The 12,938-nt window shown below is 40.4% G+C and overlaps 1 protein-coding gene across 1 annotated transcript in view; it reads left to right on the top strand.

Annotated features, from left to right (window-relative positions):
* The window catches only part of Dnah5 (dynein axonemal heavy chain 5), a 218,748-nt gene that overhangs the window by 25,628 nt on the left and 180,182 nt on the right, over positions 1 to 12,938 (top strand). The window contains exons 14-16 of the mRNA XM_077791415.1: positions 476 to 797; positions 1,638 to 1,844; positions 7,382 to 7,553. Of these exons, the coding sequence (XP_077647541.1) occupies positions 476 to 797; positions 1,638 to 1,844; positions 7,382 to 7,553 (701 nt within the window). The remainder of the gene's footprint in view (positions 1 to 475; positions 798 to 1,637; positions 1,845 to 7,381; positions 7,554 to 12,938) is intronic.

The following is a 12,938-nucleotide window of genomic DNA, read 5'->3' as shown; positions in this document are numbered from 1 at the left end:
ATTTGAAATGATTTTCCAAGTTCCATCTTCTAAAATTGGAGTAACTTGAGCATAGTTTATCTATTATTATTATTATTACTGTTATTACTTCATATTCTAAAGGAAAGAAAAGCCTCTTTTGACAGCCTGAGTCATAAAGTCACAGTTTTAAGTTCTTTAGAGGATTAGGAGGATTAATTCTCTGAAGGATTAAGGCTTTGCTTTATTTCTGCAAATAGAGAATATGCTCAGCTTTGAAGTACCTTGTGACTGCCTGTAGTAATATGTCTAATGTTGGAGTAATTTGAAAAAATTCTTCCCAAGTTAATAGTTTTGCCTACACTGTAAGGATTGATAGTATCTCAATTCTTTTAGTATGTTACACAACTGTTTTAGTCTTTCCCATTACCATATGTTTTAAAATAAATGCTAATAAATAAGATTAGTAGATATCTTCCCATTAATTCAAACTTTTACTTTTCTGCATTTTCATCAGATTGAATATACCTAATCTTGGTATCGATGACAAATACCGACTGATCCTGGAGAGTTACGGGGCTGACATTGGTATGATTTCAGAGCTCTACACAAAGCAGAAGTATGACCCTCCTCTGGCTCGAGACCAGCCCCCCATCGCAGGGAAGATCTTGTGGGCCCGCCAACTCTTCCACAGGATCCAGCAACCCATGCAGCTCTTCCAGCAGCACCCGACAGTGCTGAGGACAGCTGAGGCCAAGCCGATAATCCGCAGTTACAACAGGTTGGCCAAGGTCCTCCTGGAGTTCGAGGTCCTCTACCACAGGGCGTGGATTCAACAGGTGAGCCCCTAAACAGATGCTCTTTAAGTGGTCTCTACTGGTAAAGCTTCCGGAGCTTTTCTGTAGCATTGGCAGGATAGACCTATGGGAAGCTGGATTTGTGGGTAAAAAGACCCACATCACTTTGATTGACTCTAAGTCAAGCCCATGAAAGAATATAATTGTCTGTTTGGAAAGCATCACAAACCAGGCATCAGAAACCCATTTTTATTTAATTAGTAAACTCCTTTGTGAGAAAATCCTCTTTCTGAGTTTCTCTACCCCACAGGTTAGGGTTTCTTTCTTTGTAAAATGTGGTAAGACCTGAATGTGTCTTATACAACAGTATGTCTGTTAGACAAAGTCTTAAATATATTTTTTTTGGCAATCTTAGTGGGTAATCAAATTATCCCCTACAAATATTTACCTGTAGATTGGCAGGAAGTGGTGTGTCTTAGCCATATTGATTGTATTTCTAGGTAACTGAAAACTGAGTTTAGTTGGATTTTGTGAAACATTCAATAGAAGGAGTAACTGAGTAGGCATGAGGGTGCCTGGTATCAGGGAGCTGAATGGCTCTTGGGAACTCACCACCACGGCATGGTCCACTTCTCTAGCAAGTGTGAGAGTCATGAAAGAAACATTTTATTGAATTAACCATGCACCATCACCACCAAGAACCTGGAGGTTATTTCTGAGAGAGAATTTAGGGTAAGAGCAGCATTCCCACTGCCTTTAATTCAGGACGCTCAGGTCCTAGCAAGAACACTTAGCAACCTGGCTCCCCAGGAGTGGCTGAGTGGGATGCTCTTGGTGTTCGTTGAACGTTCTGATGGTAATGATGCTGACTTCTTCCCACAGATCAGAGAAGTTCACAGAGGTCTTGAGGCTTCTTTGTTGGTGAAGGCTCCAGACTCTGGGGAGTTGTTTGTGAACTTTGATCCTCAGATATTAGTCTTATTTAGAGAAACAGAGTGCATGTCACAGATGGGTCTGGAAGTGTCGCCATTTGCAGCTGCCCTCTTCCGGAAACGGTATATATACAAAAAGAACTTCAGTAACATGAAGGTATAGTATTTTTAATTTTCCCTCTTCTGGATCGTTCTGAAATACATTTTAAAAAATTGGGTGGTGTGTCATGTTGGAGGACAGAAAATGACCAGAATGGCTAGAGTGCCATCAGTGAGGGACAGTGACAGAGGATGAGCCTGCAGAGTTGGATGGCACCAGAATGTGGCAGGTCTGGTATAAATTTATGTACCAGAAAAATCATTGACAGAAGTTGAGCTGGAGAAGAGGGCATGATCTCATTTAATAAAAGTCATCTTTGCTCCTGGATGGAAAGTAGACCTGGCGAGGAAGCAAGAGTGTCAGTGGGGAGACCGTTTCTGGACTGCTCCACAGATCTGGCATGGATAAGATGGAGGCTTGAGCAAAATGGCAGTATAATTGATCAGCTATCAAGGAGTTATGCCATCAGGCAGGATAAGAGGGAACTCATTGAAGTAGGGACTACCATGAATTATATAGGTTACATTCTGTCTAACTGCAGTGGCCCTGATGGTGAGTACCATTTGTGAAGATGCCAAAGACTTGAGCTAGTTTGAAGGTAGGTGGGACTCAGTAGTTCCCATCCCAAGGACAAGATTGTTTTTAGACATCAAGGGGAGGTGTCATCCATGCTATTAGATATGGAAAGCTAGAGTCCAGTGAAGCTGTCAAAGTGGAGGCATGGTTTGGAGAGGTGGAGAATATAGTTGCTATTTAATGACATTCTCCTGGATAGAATTCTTAGGGAGAGAAAATAGACAGGGAAGAGTAGAGGGCCACAGGACCAAACAGTGGCTCCAACATTAGCACAGCTGGTAGAAGAGGAAAAATTAGCAAATAAGATTTCAGAGTGGACTTTGAGGTGGGATGAAAACAAGGGTCAAGGAAACCAGGGGCAAGAAAAACCTCATGAGGGAGGAACAGGTTACCAGTGACAGGCGGTGCTGCCCAAAGACAAGAAAGACCAGGTCAGAGATGCAGCCCTGGTAGTGGAACGTTCACATGGAAACTGCCATCAATAGATCATAATGGTTAACATCACATGAGGGCCACACATTTGCTTTGCATGTTAAGCCATTTTCATGTTCACTATTTCATTTGATCATTCCCATGAGCATATTAGGTAGGTGAGATAGTATATAATTATTTTATTTTCTAAATGACCAAACTGGGCTTAGCCAAGGTTTCGCAGAACTACTAACAACCCAGAACCCACAACTTCATGTTATATTCAAAAAGTCAGTATCAGCAATGGGCAGACCTTCCTCGAGTGCGTACTCATGAAGTACTAGTCAGCCTATTGGGATTTCCTTATAAATTCCTCTTGGTGTGTTAGGAAATCATTTTGCCAATCTACATATTTACAAAGAAAATATTTTTATAAAGAAACCATATTTTTTTTTCTGGAGGTACTGGGGACTAAACTCAGGGGCACTTGACCACTGAACCACATTCTCAGCCCTATTTTGTATTTTATTTAGAGACAGGGTCTCACTGGGTTGCTTAGTAACTCACTTTTGCTGAGGCTGGCTTTGAACTCATGATCCTCCTGCCTCAGCCTCCCAAGCCACTGGAAGTATAGGAGTGCACCACTGTGCCTGGCTAAGAAACCAAATTTTTATGAGTATAAAAGCACCGATGATGATTTTGTCTATGGAGGAGTTGTTTTGGTAAGAGATAATCCCCAAATAGGGTACATTTCAACATCCCTTCATTTTATCTCAAGGGTTTTTGGCTAAAGAGATTGAGCAGGGTTGGGATGATTATGTGCATGACTCCATGGACTTCCAGCAGGGAGGATGTGGCCAGTAGGGTATCTTATACAGCAACTGAGGGCAAGTGCTGCAGTGAATGAGGAGGAGGCAGGTGGTCTTCAGGATGTCCTGATTCTCACAGCATCACTTCTGTTGTGTCCTGTTGGGCTCCATAAGTCCACCCAGATTCCCGGGAGGGTAGAGGCATAGACACCACCACCACCACCACCACTACTACTACTACTACTTCCTCCTCCTCCTCCTCCTCCTCCTCTTCCTCATCTTCCTCCTCATCTTCCTCCTCCTCCTCTTCCTCCTCCTCCTTCTCTCCTCCTCCTTCTCTCTCCTCCTCCTCCTTCTCCTCCTTCTCCTTCTCCTCCTCCTTCTTCTTCACCAAGAATGTTTTAAAGCCAACACAGTTGTAAATGAAATTTGAACAAATAAATTATGATCTGCTACACATTTATTATGGAGGTTGAAAGAATTAAAGGTTCCTGCTCAACATGAGCAGATTTATTGGCATATTTTGGGCACCCTCTAAACACCCCCCCACAGTTGCAGAGTTTTGGTGCTGAATGCTCAACAGAGTTTTTGGGCTTCTGCTGATATGCCAAAGTACTGAGTTTGTCTTCTTCCTCAACTCCTTGGAAGACAGTTGAAGTTAGAAGGAGATGAGCTAGTAGTGGCTGATGGTTCAGATTTGGAAGCCAGTTTGATCTGGATCCAAACCATTATCTTTGGGTAAATTACTTTACCTTCTAAACCTCAGTTTCTTGGTTGGAAAATGGATGAGTAATTCCTCCTGGGGTTAAAGGATTAAAGATGAGAAATGGAAGACCTGCCTGAGGCAGATTCTAAGGACTGTTTCCCAGATAGAATGAGTGACGGACACTGAAACAAAGGTGGATAAAAGTGAATAAAAGCTTTAGGAAATATATGAGTAACCGATAATTGAATGATCAAATCTAGGATTTCTAAAATGGCTTTCATGGAAATTGAAAGGGAATTATAGAAATTGTGGCAAGGTATTATATGAAGAAAGGTTTATATAGCCCATTTGGGAAGTGCTGGGTTTAACAAAATTCTCAAAGCCCCCCAGTACTTCTTATAACCCAATGGCAGGTTTCTCTGGACATTTAATATTAATCATGGCTATTCAAGAGGAAATATTGCATATGGTGTTTTTCAAACTTATCCATGCAGGGATCATTTTTATTATAGAATGTCTTGAACTTAGAACTTTAAGGAAAACATTTTAGGAAACATTAATCTAATATCAAGGTAATGCTAATCTTTACATTGCAAATGTGGGTTTAAAAATAACTTTATTTAAGAAGCACATTAAAATCACTTTCTTATTTTAATGGTTATTAATATTGACATTATCCTGAAAGCTATGCTGGAAATACTATAAATATTTAATTATTTAAAAATGGTAACATGGAAAAAATATATATGTCAACTAAGTTGATTTAGTTCAACCTAATACAACAGTTAATTTTTCAATAAAGAACTTAAATCCATAAGTGTCAGATCACAAATGCACTTTCTAAATAATGAGAAATAACGATCAATCATCTCCTATGTTCCATCTACCATTTTTGACACATTAACAAACAAAGCAGATAAGATTCTTGTTCTGGTATAACATACAGATACTCTTGGACTTACCATGGGGTTATGTCTGAATAAACCCATTGTAAGTTGAAAATATCTGAAGTGGAGAATGATTGAACACACCTATTGAACATTGTAGCTGAGTTACTTTAAATGTGCTCAGCACATTTACATTAGCTCACAGTCAAGCAAAGCCACCTAATACAAAGCCTGTTTTAAACAAAGTCCAGAATGAATCAAATGTCAAGAATGAATCATAATGAACATCACTAGCCCAGGAAAAGATCAAAATTCAAAAGTACCAAGTATGGTTTCCATTGAACATCTTTCATTTTCACACCTTTGTAAGTTGTAGAAAATCTGCAGTGAACATTATAAATTGGTAAATTATTTAGTGTATTAGTATAAAGTGATAGGTGCTATGGGAAAAATAGAGCAGGACACAGAATGTATGAGTGGCTTTTGGTGGTGGTTTGCAGTCTTAAGTAGCTTGTCAGGATAGGCCTAACTAAAAAGTGCTCTGAGAAATTATTTGAAGAAGGTGCAAAGATGCTGAGGCTAAGGATCAATAAGGGAGACAGTAGGTGGGATCAGAGAGAGGGGAGAATGGCTGAAGATAAGACAGGCAAGGGGAATAAGATTAAGTAGGTTTTCGTAGAGTAAGGACCTCTCCAAGTCTTTGTATGAGGATGTAGAGCCCTGAATTAGGTGGGAACATCTTATCATGTCAGCAGAGGGGTAACATCATCTGACTTAGTGTTTTAAGGGTTCGCCCCTGTAGCTAAGTAGAGCCTAGAGTCTCAGAGTCACGGGTGGAAGCAGGGAGAGAATGGTGGAACATTCAAATAATTCAGCTGAGTGTCAGGGACAGCAGATATAGTAAACCAATCAGATCTCCTTTGAGTATGGTGCGACAGGAGAACTGGATGGGTGTAAGTGACAGTGGGCAAAGAGAGGAATTAAGGCTGCCTGAATTTTGGCCAGTGGGCAGAAAGGATAGAGTTTGCTGTCACGTGACTTGGAGAATGCGGTGGGCAGAGAAGGTTTGTGGGCAAGGACTACCTTTCAGTTTGGACCTGTTAGGTTTGAATATGTCTGTTAGATATGAAGGGGGAGACTGTTTAGGCTCTTTTTCTTTCTTTTTCTTTTGTGTGGTGCTGGGGATCCAAGCCAGGGCCTTGTGCATGCAAGGCAAGCACTCTACCAGCTGAGCTATATCCGCAGCCCTCTGAGTAGGCTCTTGCTGTATGTGAGTCTAGACCTTGGAGTGAGATCTGCACTGGAGATGTACATTTCTCTTTGGCATTCAGATGACATTAAAGCCCTGTTATTGTTTGGATGTGGTGTCCCCAAAAAGCTTACATGTGAGACAATGCAAGAAGGTTTGGAGGAGAAATGATTGGGTTATAACATTGACTAAATCAGTGAATTAACCCCTGATGGGATTAACTGGGTGGTAACTGGAGGCAAGTGGATGTGGCTGGGGGAAGTGGTTTACTGGGGCCGTGGCTATGGTGTATATGTTTGTTTCTGGAGAGTGGTCTCTCTTTCTCTCTCTGCTTTCTGATCAACATGTTGCCTGCTTCTCTCTGCCACACTCTTCTGCCATGAGCCCCAAGGAATGGAGTCTTCTGTCTATGATTGAGACCTCTGAAGCTGTGAGACCCAAATAAACTTTTCCTCCCCTATAATTGTTCTGGTCAGGTCTTTTAGTCACAGCAGTGAAAAGCTGATTAAAACAAGCCATAACACTTGTTGAAATAATACTGGTTCCTGATTCTCCTCCTGTGCTTTAGGTCTTGCATGAAATTTGGCCTGTAGTCCCAGCAATGGACTCCCATGATCCAGACACTTTTGATGATGAGTGTGGTCCACAGAAGAGGCTCAGAGGAGCAGGATGCCCCAGTTTAGAAAAATTACTTGACCTCAAAACTTTTCTTTCCTTATAGTCTAGGTAGGGACTGAAAAATTCTGCTTCTTAAATTCTTCATCCTTGGTTGTACTTTATTGAATTAGGATTTGTGATTTATAGAGAAAGTCCACGTTTTCTCTTCTTATTTTGTTTTTACCTTTCTCCCTGCCAGGCTATGAGAGCCCCCAGTTTGATCGAAATAAAAGTAAGCATTTTATATAAAATGATAACGGTGAGATGTTACTTGATGATTTAAACCCATTTAATTGCAGATGATGCTGTCTGAATACCAGAGAGTGAGGTCAAAAATGCCCCCCGCCATTGAGCAACTGATGGCCCCCCATTTGGCTAAAGTGGACAGAGCTCTCCAGCCAGGCTTGGCTGCGCTGACCTGGACATCGCTGAATATTGAGGCATATTTAGAAAACGCTTTTACAAAGATCAGTAAGTTTGTCTAAATGGTTACTATTTCTCAGATTTAAAGGCTTATTTCTTAATATCTGTTGTGAAATTTCTTATCAATGTGGTGATATAAATGAGATGAGATGCTGCAGTCTGGCTGGGCACAATTCACGAGCCACTTATCAAGCAGAAACGAACTTTATTTTTATAACACACACCACACGAGCTTTTCAGGAATTCCCTCAGAGCCCAACTGCCACCACCGGCTTCCCACGAGCCTCTCCACCCCCAACTCCTCCTGCTCTTGAGGCCCATTGGCTGGGTTGTGTGGGTGGAGCCAAAAGAGTCCCCCAATGAGCAGCTCCGTGGTCTGAAAGGGTGGGGAAATAGCCCAATGAGCATCACCGAAGAGGAGCCAATAAGCTGACAGCTGGAAGTTTGCTGGGGCCGCTGTGAGCCAATCAGCTGGAAGTTTGCTGGGGCCTCTTCTGCTGTGGCTCTCAACAATCAGAATTCCTCGAAAGCTGTTCCATAAGAAATTTTTTCAAGGTATACACTTTCAGTAATCTACTGAAAACTGCAAATATTCAGTATTAAATTTGCTCCCATAGATAACCACGATTTTTCATTTATTTTTACTGTTGGACATTTGAATTTAAAGGATCTTTAGAGTCTTTTAACTTGTGATGCTAGTTGGTTAGTGTGTTTTTAGACCCTGATATGAAAGATGTGGAGGTTTGTATGGAATAGAGGGCTGGACAACAGGGAACTGTAAGTAGGAAAAGTTGAAGGAAACATCATTTTTCCTTAGTGGGGGATATGATAATTTTGAAAATGTAGGTGAGGTGGTATATTCCATAGTTACAGTTTCCCAGAATGTGTACAGGTTTGTTGCAAAGGTGGAATCTGGGCTCAAATACATCTGGGAAGCCCACCTTAGTAGCTGGACGGATTTCTTCTCTGGAGGACTTTGCAGAGCCTTTAATATGCATGGCCACTGGGTCTCCAAGAAGAGCTCTTGTCCAGGTGGCTTGGGAGGCTGAGACAGGAGGATTCTTAGGTCAAAGCCAGCCTCAGCAGAAGTGAGGTACTAAGCAACTCAGTGAGACCTTGTCTTTAAATAAAATAGAAAAGAGGGCTGGGGATGTGGCTCAGTGGTCGAATGCCCCTGAGTTCAATCCCTGGTACCAAAAAAAAAAAAAAAAAAAAAAAAAAAGAAGAGCCTTTGTGTGGGTGTTTTCCAGAGTTCTTTGACTCCTAGGAGAACATCTGAACCCCTCCCTCGTACTTCTGTGGTGAGCAGGGAATGTAGTCTGGGTCATGGTAATGACAGATTTTTCTCAAACTCTTCCTGTTCTACCCAATGTCATCTGCTCTTACCTTTTCATGGCCCAATTCTGCCCACTTTTTATAGCCCAGAGTAAGTCTCACTCCAGGAAGCCCACCAGCCTCCAACCCTTGTGACCACATCCTCCTCCAGTGATGTCTGTTGCGTTGACAGTAGAGACGGGGGCTCTGTATTTCAGCTCTCTTTAGTGGTTTAATCCAATTTCATCTTTCTCCCCAAAATGACTGCAAAGGGTTTAAAAAGCAAGTGGTCTTTTTAACGTCTGTTGTGCGCTCAGTTGGGTGGAGTGGACACCCATGCACTCACACATTCCTCATTGCAGGAGACTTAGGCAGTCTGTCTCTGTTTCCTTACCTTCCTCACCCTATTCTAGCTCTTCCATCCTGTCTCCTCATTTTTGGGTTAACTCTTCCTTCGTGGCCCTTCTAGATACCTCTTGTGGTGCTTTTTATCTTTCTCTCTCTTTCTTCTTTAGGTCTTTCTCTAGGTCTGATACTTGGGACTGATGAGGTAGAACCTGCTTTATTTATAGCTTGTGTTGTCAAGGGCTTGTCTTACCTGTAGGTTTTCACTGTACCTTCTGAATGCCTTTGGCTCAACAGTGTCTACTAATTTGCCAGGTGTTGTATACTCAAGAATAGTTGATGAGTACCTGGTTGGGGATGGGCAGTAGAGTGAAGAATTATTGCTGAATCACCCCTACCTTTTGTTCTGTTTCACAGATTGGGAATTGGATTCAAGGCAAATTTGTTAAAATATTTTTATTTGTTCTTTTTAGAGATGCATGACAGTAGAATGTATTTTGGCATATTACACATACATGGATTATAACTTATTCTAATTAGGATCCGATTCTTATGGTCGTACATGATGTGAAGTTATCCTGGTTGAGTATTCAATACAAGGCTAGGAAAGTTATGTCTGATTAATTCTACTGTCCTTCCTCTTCCCCTCCCTACTCCCTTCACTTTATTTCCTTTTATATAATCCAATGAGCTTCTATTCTTCCCCTCTTCCCCTCCCTTGTTGTGGGTTAGCATCCACATATCAGAGAACATTTAGACTTTGAGTTTGGGGACTGGCTTATTTCACTTAGCAAGATATTCTCCAGTTCCATCCAGCAAATTCCTTAATTTCATTGCTTTGTATTTTTTTTTCTATTTGCTAAGAGTTGCCTTGTGGCCTAAAATATGGCCTATTTTAGAAAATGATCCATGTGCTGCTGAGAAGAAAGTATCGTAAGTCATTGATGGATGAAATATTCTATGTATGTCTGTTAAATCTAAATTGTTAATTGTATTTTTAGTCATATAGTTTCTTTACTTAATTTTTGTTTTGAAGATCTATCAATTGATGAGAGAGGAGTGTTGAAGTCACCCAGTATTATTGTGTTGTAATATATTCGACTCTAGAGATTTGAGTTTGTTTGATGTATGTAGATGCTCCATTTTGGGGGGCATAAATTTTTAAGATTATTATGTTTTGTTGAAGCAGTATTAAATGGCCTTCTTTGTCCCTTTTAATTAATTTTAAGTTGAGGTCTACTTTTTCATGTATGAGAATAGAAACCCATGTGAATGGCAAGTTTTTTTCCTATTCTTTCTTTGGTCTAAGAATGTCTTTGCCTATAAAGTGAGTCTCTTGGAGACAGCATAATGTTTGGTCTTGTTTTTAAATCCAATATGCTAGTCTGTCTTTTGATTGATTAGTTTAGGCCATTTACATCAATGTTATTATTGAGAAATGATTCTTATTCCCTGTCATTTTGAATTATTTCTGTTTTTTGAGTTAGTTTCTCTTTTGATTGACTATTATTCTAGTGTAGCTTCTCTTTTTGCTAATTTCCAGTTTTATTTTTTATTTTTTCTTCATGAAATATTTCATTGAGAATGTGTCCCCATGTGGTCTTTGTAGTTGTAAATTCTTTTAACTTTGTTATTATGGAAGGTTTTTATTTCATTGTCAAATCTGAAGCTTAATTTTGCAGGGTATTATAGTATTATTGGCTGGCATCTATTTTCTTTCAGAACACAGTATGTATTATTCCAAAGCCTCCTAGCTTTAAGGGTGTGGGTTGAAAAATCAGCTGAAGTCCAAATTGGTTTCCCTCTAAATGTGACTTGTGGTTTTTCTCTGGCAGCCTCAAAGACATATTGTAAAGGGGACCTTTAATATGAATGAAGTGTATTTCATACTCATTGTAGCTTAAAGGTAGGATAATATAAAATGTATTATCAGGCAAGCATTGCATTGTAGAGGTGGAAAAAAACAGTAGAAACAATTTTAAATAAGACCCTCAATTCAAGGGTTGGAAAACTGTGGTTCAGAGTTGCTAAATGATTTCTAATGGCACACAGATATAAGCAGTCAGGATGAGTTTAGAACCCAGTTTCCTTGCCTCTAAGCTAGTACTCTTTCCAAAATATTTCTTATAGGAGATAAAACTATATGAAATTGACTAAAAGTCTCTAAGGACTCATTTATAAAATGTATAAATGTTTCCTAGTTAGAATTTATCACAATCAAATTAGAACAGGCTTCCGAGGTAGGCCTGCATGTCCTCTCTGAGAGTGTGAGGATTAGATGGCTAGCAATTTGGATGTTTTATTAGAATGTTAGCTGGAGACAAAGAGATATTTTCTAAAGAAAGTCTTCTTAGTTCTCATATTTCATTATGTTTTTCTTTTTGTAATTTAAATAGAGAGACTAAAGCAGAACAGGATTAAATTTCTTTAGGAGACAAACTATGTTAGACAAACCATGTTACATCTCAAGAACAGCTGGACTCCTTATTGGGTTAAGTGAGCCCGCCCTTCTGTTTGCAGATAGTTGCCTCTATCATGTATTTCTTCTAAAAGAGTTTTGGCCATTTTCAAAATAAAAATCAGAACTTCTACAGACTTAATTTTGTATATTCTATGCATAAATGTTGTTAGTTTTTTTTTTTTGTATTGATGTCGTGACAAGTTGTCACAAACTTAGTGGCATAAAATCATTTAATTATGGAGGTCAGAAATCCAAAGTGAGTCCTTGGGGCTAAAATCAAGTGCCACCAGGGGAGACTCTTTTCCTTAGCCTCTTCTAGCAGGCAGAGGCTACCTACACATGCTGTCCCATGGTCACTCCATCTTCAAAGCTAAGAGCATAGCATCTTCAAATCTCTCTCTCTTTCTCTGCCCCCCTGCTTCCATGGTCATATTCTTTGTCTGACTGTGCCCTTCCTGCCTTCTTCTTACAAGGACCCTATGGCTAGGGTCCTAGACTCTATGACTACTTTGGCACTATCTGGATGATTCAGAACAATCTCCACGTCTCAATATCCTTAACACATCTGCAAAGGCCCTTTTATCATATAAGATAACATTGCCAGGGAATTAGGATGTGAAAATCCTCATGGGAACTTTTTAAAACTTGCCATAAATGTCCTTGAAGATGCTTCAAAGAAACTGTCAGGTAGAAATAGTAAAGAATTTCATTGAGTACAGCTGCCGAAATACAAATGTCAGCTCTCCTTTCGTACTCAAGAAGACTACCAGAAAGAACTGCTTGGTGTCTTGAAGAGCTGTATGTAACACTGTGTTTTCTTCATTCAATTTCAACTTCATTTCCTAGGAGAAAGTAGCGTTGGAACAAGAGAGATTTGATTATACGGTGTCTGTTGAAAAATGTATGACCCCTCAGGGGGATGCCCATTAGCCATCCTTCCTTCTTTTGATGTGGAATTGTTAGCTTTCCTCAGAGTTGCCCTTTAATCCTTGGAACTTGGTGTTCAATACCACCTCAGCAAAACTAAAAAAAGTATCCCTTATGATAGTAACGTGAGAAAAATAGAGGAATTTCACTTTAAGAACACTGTTTTGAAAACCTCTCCTGGAACAGGCTCCGGGATACCTGTTAAAGCTGTAGGATGAAGACATGGGTTTCAGAGGGAGTCAGCCTATGAGCGGACAATGCGACGCCCTCAGATGAAAGGGTGCTCAGGCTGCAGTGTTGGCACAGGAGGAGGCAGGCCCCCATCCATGCAGGTCCACAGGAAGCCTGCTGTGGACAGGAGCCGGGGCTAGGCAGGCTGGGAGAGC

The sequence above is a fragment of the Urocitellus parryii genome, chromosome 1, assembly GCF_045843805.1.
Source record: "Urocitellus parryii isolate mUroPar1 chromosome 1, mUroPar1.hap1, whole genome shotgun sequence".
In the NCBI taxonomy this organism is placed as follows: Eukaryota; Metazoa; Chordata; class Mammalia; order Rodentia; family Sciuridae; genus Urocitellus; species Urocitellus parryii.
Note: the sequence above shows the minus strand (reverse complement) of the source record. Positions and strands in the feature narration are given on the sequence as shown.